The sequence below is a fragment of the Periplaneta americana genome, chromosome 16 (genome assembly GCF_040183065.1).
Source record: "Periplaneta americana isolate PAMFEO1 chromosome 16, P.americana_PAMFEO1_priV1, whole genome shotgun sequence".
Lineage (NCBI taxonomy): Eukaryota > Metazoa > Arthropoda > Insecta > Blattodea > Blattidae > Periplaneta > Periplaneta americana.
In genome coordinates, this window is record NC_091132.1 from 76,310,634 (window position 1) to 76,331,743 (window position 21,110).

General features: G+C 37.3%; 1 protein-coding gene across 2 annotated transcripts in view; it reads right to left on the bottom strand.

Moving 5' to 3' along the window:
* The window catches only part of Nplp1 (Neuropeptide-like precursor 1), a 243,734-nt gene that overhangs the window by 49,558 nt on the left and 173,066 nt on the right, over window positions 1-21,110 (bottom strand). For both annotated transcript variants that reach the window (XM_069849634.1, XM_069849633.1), the window contains exon 2: window positions 1,022-2,711. In XM_069849634.1, the coding sequence (XP_069705735.1) occupies window positions 1,022-2,711 (1,690 nt within the window). The remainder of the gene's footprint in view (window positions 1-1,021; window positions 2,712-21,110) is intronic.

Genomic DNA, 21,110 nt, shown 5'->3' on the forward strand with positions numbered 1-21,110 from the left:
GCATCCTTCTTTCAGCTAATAGCAATTCTTTGAGATATCGTTTCATATGGAGGTCTTATTGTGATAGGTCTTATTGTATATATTTGTTTGTGTCAATGTTATTTCAACTAATTGAAATGACAACGAGATTGAGTTTGGAGCAATGAAATGTCGTTGCATGGATGAAAGCCTTCAAGTCACCCACAGTTCTACGCAGAAGATATGAAGCACATTAAATTTCAACAGTGATCATTCTTCAAAATTGAAAACTTACCGCAGTTACAAGGTTATCACAATTGGCTCTGTTGCTGATGACTACAAGGGTAACGGTTTTCGACCACCAATAGGCCGGTGCATTGGAAATATTGCAGTTACACAAAGGGCTTGTGAAATATTTGTGTTGCACATAGTATCCTTACGAAAATCATGGCAATCAACTTAACAGCGAAGGAGAAATGTAAGTAATTTTTTAAGAAGAAAAAAAATATATAAATTTTAGTAGTAGTGCCGGAGAAAAACTAGACAAGTCCAAAGTAGTGAAGAAATGTTCCTTCAGTGCGTCTATACTCTCAACATTCATTTTTATATTGTATGGCTGAATTTTTGTTGTTATGTTGTATTTGTTGAGTTAAAGAAATTTCAATACAACGAAAACAATTTCACTTTCCTCAAAATTTCCCTACATCGACATTTGACTGTAATACTTTTCGTATTATAATATAAGGAATTATTTTCACTAACTTTCCATATCCTTAAACTAATTACTAAACATGTGCGAAGTATACAGTAAAATATGAAAAAGTTTCATTGATGCATTCGATTTTTTACTTTTAATATATTTTGAAATTATTTATTACAGTGGAAAAAATAAGTTCTTCCACGTCTTACAAAGTTATCTTTAGGAATATTTTCGTTAAAACTTGAAATAACATGTTCTGTCATCGGTACAAGTCACAATTTTGTAATTCCTTCATTCTTACATATTGATGGACATACAACAGAGACATATTGAAGCATCGTACGGGTTATGGTAATAACTTACCTAGAAACCGTTTCTCTGGCGCCGCGCCACCGGACAGTAGTTCTGTTAGATCCTCATAGTCGAACAGGTCAGAATTCTGCATTACAGGCATGGGAAACTCGTCGGAAGAAGTAGCAGGCACCAGGTATGCCTGCCTCTTCGTTCTCTTGGCTCCGTCACTGCTAGTGGTCGAAGCTTGGATCTGGTTCTCCGGTGCTGCTACAGAGCGTTTGGTCTTGCCTGCTGCATCTGTGGTATTATATGAAGCGTCGTCACTTCCAGTGGATCGGCTCGACTTCTTGTGGACCTGAAAGGAGCCTTTCGCGGCCAGGGAGCCGATGTGTCGCTTGTCGTCGGACATGTCATCACTATTGTCGTTTGAGGCTCCAACTGGTAATCTCCCGTGCCTCAGGAGAGTTGCCACGTACCTCTTGGCGATGTCCTCTACGTCTTCTTCCTCATCGTCAAATCGTTTGCCGTATTTGAGATGCTCGGGAAGATGCCAGTTCCTGGCCATGGCGCCAATGTTTCTCTTATCTTCTTCTTGGTCTCCGTCGTCTTTCTTGGAAATTCCAAAAGAGGATCCTTGGCCCCTCATGATGGAACCTAGATACCGTTTACCTTCTTGCTGGAAGGGACTGATCTTGTTGCGCATCATAGAGGCGACGTTTCGTTTGTCCTCGTCTAGAGTATCATCTTCGTCGTCCTTCTTGGAAAGGCGGAAGCCTCCACCGCGGGCCAGGGATCCTAGATTGCGTTTGCCTTCTTGAAATGGACTAATCTTGTTGCGCATCATGGAGGCGATGTTTCGCTTGTCTTCTTCGAGAACGTCCTCATCTTCGTCTTTCTTAACTAGGCGGTAGCCACCACCTCGGGCAATGGATCCAAGGTTACGTTTGCCCTCTTGGAAGGGACTGATCTTGTTACGCATCATGGAGGCGATGTTGCGCTTGTCCTCCTCTTGGTACAGTTCCTGAATCAGAGAGTCTAGATCGTCATCTTCGCGCTTTTGGGGCAAATAGCCGTTACGGGCCAGAGATCCAATGCCACCTCGCTTGCCTTCCTCGTCCTGGAAAAAGTTTTTAAGCTGTCCAGTCTTCGCCAAGGATGCGATGCTACGTTTACCGATCAGTTCTTCGCTTGTCTCGCTGCTGTCGTGTGGGTACTCCTCAGATTCCTGTGGTGGTTTAGGCACCGGCAGGTAGCCGGCTCGTGCTAGAGCTTCCACACTACGTTTTCCTTCCTTAAAAGGTAGATTTCCTCCTCGTGCCAACGACGCCAGATTTCGCTTCTCCTCGTCAGTAACTTCTTCAGGCAGCGTCTCTTCCAGTTCTTCCTCTTCCTCTCGCATCAACTCCTGCTTCAAGGCCTTCAGTTGCAGACGCCACAAGTCCTCGGTGGCGAGTACGCTCTGCAGTAGGTTGTTGACTTCACTGTCGTCGGATCGTTTCCCCGGTAGGCCACCGGTCTTGGCCAGGGAACCCACGTACCGCTTGCCAGGTTGCAGGATTTCAGCGAAGTTGCGTCCACTCATCATGGGATGCGTCTTCTTGTTCCATTCTTTGCGAATAAAGAAAGGGAGATCCCCATTCCGTACGAGTGAAGAGTAAGACCGCTTTCCCTGGAATGGGAGCTGACCTGTGCGGGCCAGAACTCCCACATGCCGCTTGTCTACTTCGTGTTGGCTTTCTGGTGTCTCCTCTGGTTGCACCTGGGAACAATTAAAATGCTAATCAGAATAATATTGTCTATAGTGCATTTGAAATTTTAGTTGGTTGTTCGATTCATCGATCGATTGGTTTTTTCCTGATTTTCCTGAATTGTTATGTACATGGTCATAAGAGTATAACAAAAGCATGGGAATTTTTAAGGTTCTTGCTGCTACACTTGATTTTTAAAAACATTTAATATAAAATACATGATGAAAAGAATTCACCACAAAAATGCTCTATTTCTGAGATAGACCTGCTATCAAAGGTCCAGGCAGTTATTATTATTATTATTATTATTATTATTGTTATTATTACTTACAAACGGCTTTTAGAGAACCCAGAGGCTCATTGCTGCCCTCACATAAGCCCGTCATCGGTCCCTATTCTGAGCAAGATTAATCCAGCCTCTATCTTCATATAATACCTCCCTCAAATCCATTTTTACATTATCCTCCCATCTACGTCTCGACCAGCTTACAAGTCTTTGATCTAATGACAGATCTGCCCATAAGTGTAATAGGCTCAATACGATTATGTTTTACATATAGACTATTCTTATTAGAGGACTTCGCTGTTCTCTATTGAATATTGTGTAATCAGTGACTTTGTGTAGTCATCACGTAGATACTTATTAATGGAGAAAAATTCGTTCCGGCACCGGGAATTGAACCCAAGATCCTCAGCTTATCGCGCTGAATGCTCTTACCATGTGAGCTATGCCGAGACCCAATCCACAACGCCAGCCGCACTCTCCTCCTATGCACCTGCATTTTAGACAATATTCACTAGAGCACGGCTAGTTCCTCTAATAAGAATATATAATGTCATTTGTAACAGTTAACTAAAACTGTTGCAAAATGGCTAATAAAGTCATTAAAATGTGCGCTTCTGCGAGATACAGTCTAAAATGCAGGTAGTAGGCCATTGACGATACAAAGGAGGAAAGTTCGGCCGGCGCTGTGGACCGGGTCTCGGTATAGCTCAGATTGTAAGAGCGCTCAGCGCGCCAGGGTAAAGGTCTTGGATTCAATTTTCGGTGCCGGAACGAATTTTTCTCCATTAATAAGCACGATTATGTTTGCTCTGTTCATATATCCGATTTCCGCTACTCTAATTTCATATAATTTACGCGTTGTCATAGGCCTAGGTCTGTCACTTTTTAATCATAGTCTACACACATGTTCAGAATACAATAGATAATCTGTCTGCGCAATACTAATGTGTAATACAGTATAACTTACATTAAGTCTAAAGCCGTTATATTGAATAACATATATTCGAATTTTTAAATACATGAAACAACCGGCGTAAAAAGTTATTTCTTTGTAATTTACAATTGAGCCGTTCAGAGCAGAAATGGTGTAAGTCAAAAATGGGTAATGAGGGTTAAAGTAAACATTCTGTAATATAGAGCGCAAAGTAGCAATTAATATTCAATTTATTTAAACTATTAGTAGTCAGTGGATAGCAAGAAAGCCATGTTAATTGCTACTTTGCGCTGTATTTTTCAGAATTTTTACTTTAAACACCATTACCAATTTTGACTTACACCACTTTTGCTCTGAACGGCTCAATTGCAGGTACATCATTGAAGTGAAAGTAAATGTAGTTTGAGAACACTTCGAAATACATCACAGTTCATGATAAAGTTCAGTGACAACCTTCTTGATACGGTATGTCGTCGTAATAGTTTTAATGACACAGTGAGCTATGTGTCTCAGTCATACTTCAGCCTTGCACTAATTGTCGCAGCAAAACATTACATTTTTCCTTGAAATTATTCAAGCCTGCTTCACAGGGAGCTTCTACTGAAAGCCATATTCGTTACTGTAGGTACGTTAACAGAAAGCCATAATTTACGTCGCACAGAATTGTGTGCACTCAAAGTTGGATTTCTGGCGTCTTGTCAGCCCATTTGAGTTTTGTGGATATAAAGGGAAGAATTGTGACGGTGTCGTGTATGGTTCCTGGGGTAGCTCAGTCGGTAGGGCATTAGAGCGAAGGGTCTCGAGATCGATACCTCGCCCCGGAACAATTTTTCCCATGAAATTATTCAAGCCTGCTTCACAGGGAGCCAGATTTGTATATTAAATGTAGCACTTTGGGATCAGTTACTGTGCAGATGCAGACATAAATGCAACAAACGATAACTTGTAAATGAATCACTTTCACTATGATTTTATTCTGTTTTATGTGAACTTACGTTAAATTTGTCTTCGATCATTTTTTTTTTGTCTACAGCGTCTCTTTTCTTATCACAGTAATTATGTCCCAGGTATTAAAGCTCTTTAAATTTGTTTGCCGAAAAATTAAATGACGTTGTCTTTTTATTCGTCAAAATAACTTGATGCGACTAGAGTAAAATTACATAATGCAAAGAAATGTCACGATCATAACGTATCTCAATAAAGGCAAGGCCAGTGTGTATGTTCTCATTGGTTATTGCATGGTAAGCATTTTCTTGAATGTGTAAAAATAAATAAATATGCTCGACAATGCTGGTTCACTTACACGAGCCATAACATGAATGGGAAGCGATGTATTCCTTATTGCACCCTTTGGTGTCTTGTATACAGTCTTGAAATATAAATTTTTTCTATAATGTTTTCATAAATACTGCATAAGTAAGTAAATGCATCAATAAACAAATAAACATAAATAAATAAATGTATAAGTGAATGAATGAATAAATAAATAAAACTAAAAGGTAAAAAAAAAAATGTCTGCTGAAACATTTGCCTGCTGATCTAGAGTTACGCTTGAGCGTGGGTCGATTCCCGCTTGGACTGAGTACGTAGTTGGATTTTTTCTGACGTTTTCCCCAACCGTAAGGAAAATATTAGACCCTGATCACATATAACAGATTGACCAGCCTAATGAACTTTGAAGGCAACCACTTTGATCAATTTCACTATGCTGCCATCTACCGACTGAAAAAGATATCACGTTATAACCCATATGGAATTGCATGGAGCAACTGTACTTCCATCTCGCGGTTATTACCAAAAATGTCTTTTCGACGGTGGAGGTTCTGATGGTCGTTCTCATTTTATGTTGCAATTTCATAGCATGGGAATGGTCAATCTGATATATATGCTCAGGATGTTAGGTAATTTGTGTTGAATCTTCTGCCCCATTTCGCCTAATACCATCTCTATCATCAATCCCATCGACGCTAAATTACCTTAGTAGCTGATACAGCGTCGTTAAATAACCAAGTAACAAAAATAGCAACAGATTAATAATGGATCAGATTTCAAACCAAAAGATGAAATTGTTCAAGAACTGAAAGTAACTTCCGTACACCCCAAATATTAGAAGCTATCCACTTGTTCCACTGTCTCATTTCGAATTCGCACATTTACTTTACTTACTTTTTTGGGACAACCATGGTCTTAGTCTTGTTTGCATTTATCTTCATCTCATACTGTTCACAGCTGTCATTTATCTCCGGTAGAATATCTCTTAATATTATCAGCTCTTCTGCTAACAACGCCGTATCATCAGAAAATCTTATGCTCTTTATTCTTCTTACTCCTACTGTCACCCATCAAATGATCTAAAATAGTTCCTTATTAAATCACTTAAATAGACCTTGAACAGGGTAGGTGATGAAGGGCATTCTTTTTGTACTCCTCTCTCTATTCTATTTCCTTCTCACACTTCTCTTATCCTGACTCGTTATTTCATATACAAATTACTGAATAGCATCTTCTCTTTCGAATCGACACCAATTTTGTTCAGGATCCCCATAAGTTTATTTCAATCCACTCTGTCAGAAGCCTTTTCCAGGTCTAATGATATTTAATACAAGAATTAAGCAGCTGTATGAATATATTAAATAGATTCATATGCCGTTTGAAGTATGGATAGACCTGTGCGTTACTTGTGGACTGTGAGCCTATGTATGTTAGCAGCCTGAAAATAGAAAAAATATTTTAAGGCTCTTGAAGAATTATAACCGACATTAGGAAGAAAATATAAGGAGTGTTTATGTAAAATATAGGTCACTGTGAAAGAATTTAGTCTACTAAGCATTCATTCAACTTGTAACATAAAAGTATCCCATTGGGCTGGACCTGACGCCCTTCTGTAGCCAAGCAGAACGCAAGTGAGTGCACTTTCGTGTATTCTTCCACTCTGCTTCATGTGGAGAATCAGAATATGACCATTGCGGCCACTCATTAACCAAGGTGTTATTAGATACAGAAAAGTGCCATGAAAGTTGTTCAAAGATCCTGATTCTCTCTTCTTCCTTTCTCATCTTTTTCTTCGTTTCTGTAAGTCATTGAATAAAGTTCTGGATAATAACAAGTTGTATTGTATTTTATTCATGATTTGACGTTGAATATTAAACAACTTAGATTGTTTATAAAGATTGTTGCGTGAACAATAGCAACATTTGAAACATCCATAATCCAGTAAAGTGATGACTTCTCACCAAAGGAGCCGGAGTTCAGTTTGACGGAGTCACGCAATAATAGGCCAACCGACAATTTGAAAAAAAAAAAAAAAAAAAAAAAAAAGAGAGAGAGAGAGATATTTGCACAAATCTATTGATGGCAGGCTAATTTAACACGGAAAAAATCAAGAATACGATATCTGAATTTTGCTGCTATTTATAAGCAAAAATTAGTTTATTGCATAAAATTCATTTATTTAGGTTTGGAAGTAAATCCTGAAAAGACAAAGTATATGATTATGTCTCGTGACCAGAATATTGTACGAAATGGAAATATAAAAATTGGAAATTTATCCTTCGAAGAGGTGGAAAAATTCAAATATCTTGGAGCAACAGTAACAAATATAAATTGCACTCGGGAGGAAATTAAACGCAGAATAAATATGGGAAATGCGTGTTATTATTCGGTTGAGAAAATTTTGTCATCTAGTCTGCTGTCAAAGTGAGAATTTATAAAACAGTTATATTACCGGTTGTTCTGTATGGTAGCGAAACTTGGACTCTTACTTTGAGAGATGAACAGATATTAAGGGTGTTTGAGATTAAAGTTCTTAGGAAAATATTTGGGGCTAAGACGGATGAAGTTACAGGAGGATGGAGAAAGTTACACAACGCAGAACTTCACGCATTGTATTCTTCACCTGACATAATTAGGAACATTAAATCCAGACGTTTGAGATGAGCAAGGCATGTAGCACGATTGGAAAATCGAGAAATGCATATAGAGTATTAGTTGGGAGGCCGGAGAGAAAAAGACCTTTGGGGAGGCCGAGACGTAGATGGGAGGATAATATTAAAATGGATTTAAGGGAGGTGGGATATGATGATAGAGAGTGGATTAATCTTGCACAGGATAGAGACCGATGGCGGGCTTATGTGAGGGCGGCAATGAACCTTCGGGTTCCTTAAAAGCCATTTGTAAGTAAGTATTATTATTATTATTATTATTATTATCATGGTGTTAAATACTTTCATACATTTTATTCTTTTATTAGCAACTTTCGACGGAGTTGAGAAGGAGTTAGATGTTAATAGCGTGAGGGAAAATATCAGAGATAACATCAAACTTGCAGCTGAGCAGAGCATAGGTTATTATGAAACTAAGAAAAAGAAACCGTGGTTTGATGAAGATTGTTCCATCGCAGTGGAAAGAAGGAAACAGGCAAAATTGAAATTCTGACTGGATTCAGTTCAGAAGAATAGAGATAATTATTTCAATGACAGACGGGATGCAAGTCGTACACTTAGGAATAAAAAGAGAGATTACTTGAAGGAAGAACTGAATGAGGTAGAAACAAATAGTAAGAATAAAAACATGAGAGATTTATATAGAGGGATAAAAAATTAATCTTGCTCAGGATAGGGACCGATGGCGGACTTATGTGAGGGCGGCAATGAATCTCCGTGTTATCTAAAAGTTATTTGTAAGTATTACCAGCTTTCATATTTTTTATTTGTCTCCGGTTTTTATATTCCATCCGCAGGTATTTTTAAATCTTAAAAATTAGCTGGATTTGAGGGAAGTGGGATGTGATGCTAGGGACTCAGGATAGGGACCGATGGCGGGCTTATGTGAGTGCGACAGTGAACCTCCGGATTCTTTAAAATCCATTTGTAAGTAAGGTAAGTGATAAATGTCTGCTTATTCTTTTGGCTAACTGAATCTTTATCATCGACATGAAGGATTAAACTTTGGCCTGTTTCGTCTGAAAATTGTTCACGCCATCTTTTCAAGAGTCGACTCAAATTTAATTTCCTGTAGGATTGTACTGAAAGGCAGCCTTAGTTATTCTCGTTTCTGGCATATTTTGGATATGATTTCTTTAGTTTATTATATATCATTCGATTGAAGAGTGTGATCTTAAAATGAGTTAATTACATTTTTATGAAAAGACTGGGCTAGTTTTTATGTCCATCGGTCTACGGAATGAGCGAGTTTTCAAGTGACATGCACAATAACACAACCTTACAAGTATACAAGGATTGTATTGGGATGGTTTTGGAAGAGAACGGCTTAAAAATAATGGTAGAAGGCTCAAACATAATCATATAATATTCATTCATTCATTGTTCTTTCCAATGGCAGGTCTTTCACTGCAAACCTAACTTTCTCCTATCTTTCCTGTGTTCTGCCTTCCTCTTAGTTCCTCATATGATCCATATATCTTAATGTCGTCTATCATCTGATATCTTCTACCACGAACTCTTCTTCCGTTCACCATCCCTTCCAGTGCATCCTTCAGTAGACAATTTCTTCTCAGCCAGTGTTCCAACCAACTCCTCTACCTCTTCCTGGTCAGTTTCAGGATAATTCTTCTTCACTTACTCTTTCCAACACAGTTTAATTACTTATTTTATCTGTCCACTTCACATGTTCCATTCTTGTACATATCCACATCTTAATGCTTCTATTTGCTTCTTTCACTTCGTCGTAATGTCCGTGTTTCTGCCCCATACAATGCTACACTCCCTACAAAGCACTTCAGTAGTTTCTTCCTTACGTTTTTTTTTTCAGAGGTCAGCAGAAAATGCTCCTTTTTCTATTAAAAGCTTCCTTTGCCATCGCTATTCTCCTTTTGACTTCTTGGCAGCAGCTCATGCCTTTCCGAGGTTTTCCCTCAACCCATTAAGAGAAAATGCTTTGTAACTTTCGGCGCATTGTCACCTTCATCTCACTCAGACGCTAGATAACCATAGCAGTTGATAAAGCATCGTAATATAACCAATTAAAATTATTATTATTTAATTTGAAATGTTTTCTGAGACGGATTCTTTGATGCAGTGGGAAATATCAGAAGTATGTATTTTCCTGTAGACTTATTACTTTTTTTATGATCTTTGAAATAGTATATCAGTTCCACGTAGGCCGTAATAAATAAATAAATTTATTTATTTATTTAACCTGGTAGAGATAAGGCCATCAGGCCTTCTCTTCCCCTCTACCAGGTGATTACAACTACAATATTAAGAATACAATTACAATTATAATTACAATTAATATTAAATTTACAAATACAATAAAAATCAAAGTACTAAAAAATTAACTGGTTAATAAAAGCTAGACAGTTTATTGTAAAAGTTAAGAAGAGAGGAGCATTTCTTTTATTGATTAAGTAAAAATTAAACCTACTCTACGCAGTAAGAAAATGCTTAATAAGGTTGCTTTTGAAGGCTACTAAATTTCGACAGTCTCTGATGTCACTGGATAGGGTATATTCCACAAGCGCGAGAGCGAGATTGTGTATGATGATGAATATGATGATATCTTATTTGTTGGTATGGCTAGTATGCGGTTATTTTGCGATATGGTGATATGGTAATGAATATTCAAACAAAATTGGCCTTTTTTATACAAATATAAAAATTTTAAACTTCCTTTTTATTACAGTATAGTCTCATATAAGTCCTTACACTTTTTAGACGAACACATCGTAAGTCTTTCGAGATAAGAGGTCAGCACGAAGCCAGACTTCTGTTTACCATAAGACAGAAAATTAAATTGGCAATGAACAAACACAATGAACCAATTATCTACATGCACTTCTACATCCCGTAATCATTCGTTTCAGTTGTAAGCGTTGACATCTTAAAGCGAAGAGGAAGTCCTATTTTCTCACCGTAGTATATGTAATAGATTTCATGGTGTGTAACGCTGAGAGCGAAGCGCTCTTCGTTTTGATTCAGTAACCTCATTTGTTAGGTTCAGTTGCGCTAGAATTTATTACCCCTAACATTGCGGGAATGCGACAACTTTCAAGACTTGCTCAAGCCGCAAACTATCTCTTATAGCAGCGGTCTTTGTGATGTACGATGCTGTCATCTATCGACACACAGGTGCTCGATAACCGCAAGTGTGTTGTCTACACAACTCGATCGTGTTTTGTTACGACGCGGCTTGCGTTGTTAAGGAACTTGCTGGCTGCCATTAGAGCTGATGTCTTTGAAAGATCTAGTCATCGAGAGTTAGGGTCTCTCCTAATATACAGAATTTATATCTTAGCTTCAATATGTTGTTCGGCGCATTCAGAGACAATCGTCCCTTGCGGTGGCTGAGTGGTTAGAACAGGCCTGCAGAACTCGTAAGTAGGGGAAATATGGCGTCAGCCTCACTCCACTTCTATTGGGGATGATCGACTTCCGCGTAGAGTTATTTACCTTCTCTGGACGTCGAAGGTCCATCAGTGGCGGCATGTAATTTTCAAAAAGGATTGTAATAAATTCATTGTTTTTATAAAGCGTTATCTCGTTTCAAGGTTTACAATTATGCTCAATTTCCTGTCGGTAGTTTCTTTGAAATTTCTTTGCACCTAACCTGCTTTAGATTTTCGAAAACTTTCCTCCTATCATCACCTATGGAAACATAAATTTATAGCATTTAAGTAATGAACCTTGAAAGTCACTATTAATTTCAAATCAAAATGAACACAACGAGTGACGTCCTTATTTTACATTATATAAATAAATAATCACTATACAGTTCGTAATAATGAACTTACCCGAAAGTTTGTGCATTCATAATTCTTAATATGAACTTTATTGAAATGTGGTTTAATATTGAAATGACGAGTAGAAACAAATTAGATGGAACACAGTAAACAAGCAATTCTTTCGTCTTCAACAACAAAATAAACATATTCCCATTTCCTTTTGAAGTAATATTCCTTCACGGGTTTAGATTTTGCCATGTTCCAGTTCTCTTTAAACTGCAGTACGCGTATTATTTGTTTGTTTGTCTACTTATTTACTTATTTAGGCCTACTTATTTATTTACTTAATTATTTATTTATTTATTTGGCTGGAGTGCGTTACAATGTTGAATGACAGCATTGACATCCGGTCATATAGCTATCACTCACTTACCAACGTACAATTTATTTATCGTGCTATTATTAGTAAAACCAGTTCAGTAATACAAGTTTTGTAAAAACAGGAATTAAAACTTAATTAATGCACGAAAAATCATAATAAATTCTTCAAATAAAGTCATTGGTTTGTTGCCTGCATGCAACATTTCGGACTTATTTCATTTTAGTAGAATACAAAGCACGAGAAGACAAGTCGGGGACTGTACTTAACTTATTTTACACAAAAAGTGGATTTAATCGGCTTTACTAATAATAGGACGATATATACATAGGTAGACCTTCTTACATTATATGCACACATACACTTTAAAGTTTATTTTACATGCCTTTTAATTTATTTATTTCCCTCATTCATTTTTCTCTTACTTTCTAAAGGTATGTTCCTAAGGATTTTATTATCTGTTCATTTGTAATTCTTGATAGAGTATTGTATACCTGCCGCCGCGATAAATGTTGATGCAGCCTAGCGTAACTAGAACGTCATGACCGCACTGGTAGAAAAGGTGGGTGGGGTAAGAAAGGGGAGTAAAGCAGTCGCTCTCAGGAGCTACAGTTCTGTAGGTCTGGATTAGACCTTCAGCCTGTCACACAGGCGATCCGGGTTCGAGACCCGGTAGGGCATGGTATTTTAGTGACACTTGTAGCGAACAAGGTCGCAGTTGGGGTTTTTCTCAGGATTCTCAAGTTTCCTTAAAATAGGCATCTACATATTTCCGTCAACATTTCTCCATTTTCACATTATTCCCCGAACTTCGGCTGGCGACAAACAGATGGGGCTGATCTAGAGACGAGTGGTGTTACCTGCTCGAAACATGAGTACGCAGCGAACCTTAACGTACGGTTACACGTCGCTACTTTTGCTGCGCAACTTTTGTACTGCAGCTGCAAAAGTTGCGTGTCGTGTTCACACGTTAGCCAAAAGTAGAGCGCTGCACGCTACTTTTCGTGCTGCGCAACCCGGACGCTGCAAAGTTGCAACTGGAGGTTGCGAGTCTGTTCACACACAAGGCGCTACTTTTGCAGCCGTAGTCTAGCTGCAGGTTTCCAACTCCGTGTTGATTTTTCAATATACATTTTGTGGTTATGTTTGCATTATTATGGAACTCATGCGATGGCTTACTTATCTATTATTTGCTTTTCTGTCCTAACTAATATTTAGAAATTGGCATTATTTTTACTATAAAGCTATTAAAAACGCCTATATACTTAAATGATAACCAACAGCTTATTAAATGTTGGCAACCCTCCTGTTTTAAACTACGCTACAAAAAATTAAAAAAAAATAATTATATCATCTGCAAATATACTCAGACTGTTTTATACATTTAGTAACTGTCACAAATCATTTAATTTCATCACATCTAACATTAAAATATATCCAAACAATAAAAGTATCATTAGAACATTTGGGTGGCAACACTGGTACTGGTCGCCACCGCAGCAAAAGTTTCAACAAAACCGATATCAAAAATGCTGCGGCTGCAACCCTGAGAACCCTGTTCACACGTCGCGACGCTACTTCTAAGCTGCGCGCAGCATGAAAAAGTAGGGGGAAGCAGGTTCGGCAGCCGCTACTTTTTGGGTTGCCCCATTGTTCACACGTCGCAGTAAGAAAGTTGCGCAGTATTTTGTACTGCAGCGCTGCAAAAGTAGCGACGTGTGACCGTACCTTTAGTGTAGTCAGCCGGTGTGGGTTTAGGAATGCGCTTAGCTTGGAGTTAGCGCAATAGATCTTGAAAAGTCGCAGTGCTCTCCTCCCGAAATTCCAATCATTCCATTCCAGAGGGAGTCACTGATCATATGATCCTCGCAATAAAAAAAATTGAAAGTGAAAGTACGAAAACGGGCACAGTTAATCAGTAGGTTGCAGCGTATATAACCAATAATAATAATAATAATAATAATAATAATAATAATAATAATAATAATAATAATCATCATCATCATTATAATCATCGTCATCATCATCATCCGTCACGAATTAGGCTTGTGTAGACCTGTTTCGGCCCTTTCTAGCAGTTTTCTAAAGGGTCTTCCTAACCATCTATGTCCACTGGGTTGACGATAGGTTCGAAGAGACCTTTTATTTGACATTTTACAAGAAAAAAATACCAAATCTGCTATTACAAAATAATAATAATAATTATAATAATAATAATAATAATAATAATAATAATAATAATCCGTGACACAACAGTCATGAAGGGGCCAAGACCGACTAGCGGCTGCTGGGCCTCACGTCCATATTCCTGGGCAGAGGTAAACGATCATCCAACCAGAACGGTGCTATCGTATGGTTAGCGCGATGATACCCCAGTCGTTATAGCTGGTTTTCATAACCGGATTTACCAGACGTAAGTGCAAGTTTGAACCAATAAATTTTTTAGATTTGCGATAAATTTATTAGTTTAGGAAATTGTATATTTATTATGTATAGGCCTAACTACTTTTGTATATACTGTAGATCTTTTTGTTAAATTATTAAGTTTTGTACTTTTGTGAACTAATATCAATAAATCAAATCAAATCATAACCGGATTTTGCTACCTATCGTAGCTCCGCAAATTCATCACGATGCTGGGTAACTTTCGGTGCTGGACCCCGGACTAATTTCACCGGCATTATCACTTTCATATCATTCAGACGCTAAATAACCTAGATGTTGATACGGCGTCGTAAAATAACCCAATAAAAAACGATGCCGGGTTGGCACTGGTACCATACACTGGTCCAAATTTTAAAGAGAAATTATGTCTTCAGTCCCGAGGATTCGAACCTGCACGCATTCCATAAAGCGAGCCCAGGCATGATGCCTTAAAAATGGACTGTACGCGTGGATCACTCTCTTCATTTATATTGGGAAGCCAGAACATAAATGGAAAAATGTTCAATATATCTGAAACATTTGATTAAATAAATATTGGGTAGTTAATTTATTCTCTTGGTTTAGTTCGTTACTTATTATTTTAGTGCTAATTTAGCATTTAGCATTTTACGTGTAACTGTAAAAATCTTCACAGTGGCCACAGCAAACACATTTTATTGAAAATGTCAATATTTGTTGTATCGATTCGTTTGCCGGCTCTGTGTTAACGATCTGTCAACAGTATCACTAAACTTTTGGACATGACCTTTTGTTTACAATCGTTTGTTGTGTCGAAAGCGACTCCTGTTCATTGACAAACAACAAGATTGGTGTTACAATTCTGCTGTTAGTATGGACGCTGGAGTGCGGCAATGTCGCATTAAACTTTTTATTTGTATGTAATCTCAAACAGGGACTGAATTACAGCACAATTGACAGTCAACTGTCACAAAGTGTTGGATGCTTTTGTTTGGTCATGTAACCTGAATTAACTTCGATAAATGTAAATCGCCATTCACGTATACTGATTTTCCTCACGTGTTCTCTTTGGTGTATTTTTTATTTCATGGGTAGCCGTTACTGCAAGAGTAAACATTATTTAGTCTATAATAGAATCATTAATTTATCTTTCTGAAAATGTGAAATGTAATAAAGGCCGTCTAAAATTATGTATAATGTTCTGTTATGAATTTTATGCAGGAACTAAAATCGGGCTGCCCAAAAGGCGATCTGCGGTGTTCTTAGTATTTTGTGGCTAAGAGAATTAAAAAGGTATTCAGTAGGTGAAGAAAAATTTTGTTTCAAAATGAAATTTCAAGTGTAGAATATTCCAGTAATTGAACATTATGGTCTATTGCAATAGTTATTTACGATATGAGTATCGTAACGTTTCATATTACAATACGAGATTGCGTTCTCGTTTGATAACCAGTCGAGTACTGTATTATGAAGTTGCAATAAGTATATCGTACAACGTTTTATCTACTTTGATAAAAAATTAATTTTGAATAAAAGTAATAGTGTTATTTTTATTAGTTTTGAACATGTATTTTATGGAGAGTCGATTGTAGTGATGGGTAGTTCGCGAACGTTTAGTTCGAATTGAATTAATCATTCAAGTGAACTTGATGAACTAGTTGGAAATTTTTCTGGAAGTAGTTCGCGAAATAGATGAGACGTTTCTGTGGAAGTCGTTCCCGAACTAGATGAGATGTTTCTGTGGAAGTCGTTCGCGAACTAGATGAGACGTTTCTGTGGAAGTCGTTCCCGATCTAGATGAGACGTTTCTGTAGAAGTCGTTCGCGAACTAGATGAGACGTTTCTGTGGAAGTCGTTCGCGAACTAGATGAGACGTTTCTGTGGAAGTCGTTCGCGAACTAGATGAGACGTTTCTGTGGAAGTCGTTTGCGAACTAGATGAGACGTTCCTGTGGAAGTCGTTTGCGAACTAGATGATTTGTTTCTGTGGAAGTAGTTCGCGAACTAGATGAGACGTATCCGTGGAAGTCGTTCGCGAACTAAATGAGTCGTATCTGTGGGAAGCCGTTCCCACCACGAGAGAAGTGTTGTCCCATGTTTCACAACACACTAACAATGTTACTTCTTTAGACCCATAAAGATGCTAAATTCGGTGTTTCATAAACATTCTGCACAAATTATAAAATATGGACACTAATACTGCATTATAGTTCATTGCTTAGCTGATTCTATTTGAGGTTAAGAGCAGATGAACATAAGTGGTTCAGTCTTGTTACATTGTGTTTTAATAGGGGCGCTGGGTGCAATAACAGCTTAAGTTGAAAACCCATGTTTTGAGAAAAAAGATATCAAATTTTAGAACAATATATAAATTTTATTATTGCGTATACTCGTATCATTTGTTTTGTATAATATTTTAGACTTTATAAATTATTAAAATCCAATATCAATTTAATTTAAACACAACCCTTTTTAAATATTTGTGAATGAAGTTTGGAAAACTTAAGCCGTTGTTGCATAGAAAGTCTGAGATTTCTTAAATTAGAGTACCTAGGTATTAAAACAAGTAGAAAAATGTTATTTCACTAACATACACGAACTTTGTTGAATGAATATTAAGAAATAATAGTGCATTAAGGCTTCAGCTTATGAAAACAATACAAAATATGAATTTTTAGCCGGTAATCCTTTACATTTTTTATGGAAATATACTGCAGAAACAAAATAACACTTGTTTTAAATTTCTAATAAGAAAAACAGAAGATGTATTAAGAAAATCGGTTCTGAAACTATGCTACAGATCAAAACTCTTCTACTATAATGTCAAATATTCTTACTCATGTTCACTGATTTCACTTTCAGAATAATTTTCCTCCAGCACTGGTTCAGAATCCAAAATATTTTTAAGAAGTCATTAATTTTATGATTTCAAGAATTTCAATAATTAATAATATAATTTTTCTTTGACAGTTTTAAGTCAAGACGATGGTTCGTTTTTAGACTAGGCTCTTCTTTGGTAGTATATTATGTCCTACTAAAAAACTGAATGACTGGAAAACGGTATGACATTGTAAATAAATTATACTGCCAAAGACTCTCATGTATTAAACATGAGTGTAATGTAAGAATTTAGTTTTGTATTGCTAAGTTTGAACAATCTGATTTGGCACAGCATTTCACACAATGAACTCTCCTGTCGTTTAGAGACAACGAAATGAAATACCGTACAACTCTTACAGTCGATAAATTTCTGTTACGAATTCGTTCTATATATTAATGCAATTTCATAAGATATAGAATATTTTTCGGTATATCAACAGACATTTTCTGTGAAGACGTTTTCAAAACCTGGACCATTGTGTAGAAAAAAAAGCTTCAGGACTGAGTCTCAAGTTCCAAAGCAAGGAAGAATTCCCAAACGGGACATCACTTTGAAATTGGTAAACAAATTGTTGTCAAGTTCACGGCAGTGTTGTCATCATTTCGTAGCAATGTTACAGGTTTAGTTGAAAGCCCGAGAACATTCAACGTGTGCGAACTGCTGTATCAAGAAATCTGAGAAGTGAGACAGTTACTGGCGTTGAATACTCCTGGTTGTGAAAGCTGTCACCACAGAAGATGTTCGTTTATTTGCCGAAAAATAACCAGGAAAAATACGCTGAACGTTTCTCGTTTGTGTCAAACGTTAATCATTATCTTGACCTATCGTAACGTCATTAGAGGTAAAGAATCTCTGATTACCAGTCCTCATCTTATAAATGGAATTCTTAGTGGTGCTAAGCTATTAGTCACATTTTCGTTGGCAATAAGTAGAGACATTGAACACCATCAAACCTATCACATAGTTGTTTGGGATTCAGATCCCTTTGTTCTGAATGCGAAAAGCATTATATTACCATACTGGTAAGTCTTTGATATTCTGAAGAGCGAGTCAACACTATTGATTACAAAGCAATGTGCGCTCTCGGAATGGACATTGAACACCATCAAACCTATCACATAGTTCTTTGGGATTCAGATCCCTTTGTTATGAATGCGAAAGGCAATATGTTTACCATACTGGTAAGTCTTTGATATTCTGAAGAGCGAGTCAACGCTATTGATTGCAAAGCAATGTGAGCAATCGGAATGGATTACTGTGATTGTGATACCTTCTAAATACACAGAACTTTTAGAGAGGCTGGGATGATAATGGCACCTATAGAGTAATGTATACTAATAATATATATATATATATATATATATATATATATATATATAGGGTATTTCAAAAGTCAGTTGAAACATTAAACCGCTATAAATATTATAATATTTGAGATAGAAAAAAAACAACCAAAAAAACATCACAATGTTGGACGAACAACGGGGTTTACAAAACATTGGGAAGATGTCCGCCGTTCTCTTGTTCAACGTACAGCATTGTCTGCGACATCATGCACAGCATTTTGCAGATAATGTCTTAGAATATTGGCAATTTCTTGCGAGGCGGCATCTTTCAGTTGCAGTAGGGTTGTTTAATGTGTCAGGAAAACTCATTCTTTAAGGTAACTCCACAACCAAAAGTCGGCCGGATTTAAATCTGGAGATCGCGGAGGCCACATTGTTGGAAAGTGCTTACTGGTGACTTTGGTCGGAGAACGAACCTCAATTACGCGTGTTAACTCCACCGTTGGTATTTTAGTACGTTATTTTACGACGCTTTATCAACATCTTAGGTTACTTAGCATCTGAATGAGATGGTGATACTGCCGGTGAAATAAGTCCGGGGTCCACAGCGAATGTTACCCAACATTTGCTCATATTGGGTTGAGGGAAAATCCCGGAAAAACATCAATCAGGTAACTTTCTCCGACCGGGAATCGAACCCGGGTCACCTGGTTTCCGGCCAGACGCGCTAACCGTTACTCCATAGGTGTGGACTATCTCTGTTTAGATTCGTTCGGTAATAAGTCGATACTTCCACTCATCCAAAAGAATAATGTTTTTTCTGTGCCTGTAATCGGATCTTATATGTTTTTTGCTCGATCACACTATAATACACTCATTAAATGTGACGTGACTGTACTTTAATGACATACATTAAAGTACTGCTATTCATTATGTTATTCCAACTATCGATTTCCAACTTGATATACGATATTGATTAATATGTACGCGCAGCAACCCGCAGGCCTTGAAAGGAGCAGTCCAAAATGGCAGGCACTAATTGCACAATCAACAACATGTATTTAAAATAAAATAAATTCTGTTCATGTTAATTTTAATATTCTAATAAATTGAGTTAATTCCCTGTGATTTAATGTGTGCTTCTTTGAGATTAAAATCGTCAAACCAAAGCCCTGCAAAAAAATCAGTAAATACGGCGTACACGCAAAAGTGCTTCGTGTCTGCCATCTGTAGAAATAATCGAGAACACGCTGAAAATACACTGCTGGTTACCATTTCATTACCAACAATGTAACAAGGTAAGATATTTATAAAAACTCAAAACTGAGACATTTAATTATGGTCGAACAAAAACAGTCGTATGCATAATATAATATACTATTATCGAGGTCAAGTTTATATATCAATTGACTTAACTTGCCAGAGAAACCGAGTTACGAAACAAATTACTTAGCAATAGCATTGAGATTTCAAAGTGAAGTACCATATCGACCTTTGGAATCGGAGGTATTTCAGCGATCGACAGCAATACATGTCTTAATGCTCAACCCGCTGTCGATGACTTCGCTCAAGTTACTGCGTGCTTCCATCTCATTAAGTTACACGTGATCGAGGTACGGCCGAAAGGTGTATGTACTGTATATGGAGTTTGAGCCCGCCATTAACAGTGAGCCTTTGTTATCCTGCCGATGACGCGAACACTTTATAGCTGTTTGCCACTTTAATGTTTTAAAGATGCACTAATGAAGCTTAATAATCCTCTGTAAGTACTTGTTTGGAAATGTACACAAGGAAGCCATTAAGTACTGAAAATAATGCTGATGATGAAGTTGATTTTAATGTTGGTCGTGAAATACTGAAAAATGTATCAAAGGAGGAGAAGTTATTCACGGCTTTATATCTACCTGAACAATTACGACAAGATTTCATACGTCGCATACACTAATTTATAAATCTTTGTTTTTAATACGCTTACCAGTATAATTGAAAATAGTGTTCTAATGGTTGTTAAAAATAAAATTGTTAAAAAAATCCAGAAAAGTAAACATTAATACAAGTTACATTAGTGAGCCAATAAATTGGGATGTGTTTAACTTATGCCACATATCACCAGACAAACTATTGTATTGCACATTGCTATGGGCAAGCGATTGTATATAGAGCTTTGTAGTTTATAAAATATCATTGATTTTATAGATGTCTTCTTAGCGGACATTCCCCCCCCCCTCTGTAATATAGCTTAAATAATCTATTTACGTATTTTATAATGTATATAAAATAAGAGTCACGCACCATGGCGTCGTGGTCTAAGGCATCCTGCCTAGGACTCGCGTTACGGAATACGCGCTGATTCGAGTCCTCATCAGGGAAGAAATTTTCTCATGAAATTGCGGCCAGTGTATGGGACCAGTGTCCACCCAGCATCGTGATGCACTTGGGGAGCTACGATAGGTAGCGAAAATCCGCTTTCGTAAACCAGCTATAATGGCTGGGGGGATCATCGTGCTAACCACACGATACCTCCATTATGGTTGGATGATCGTCCACCTCTGCCTCGGCAT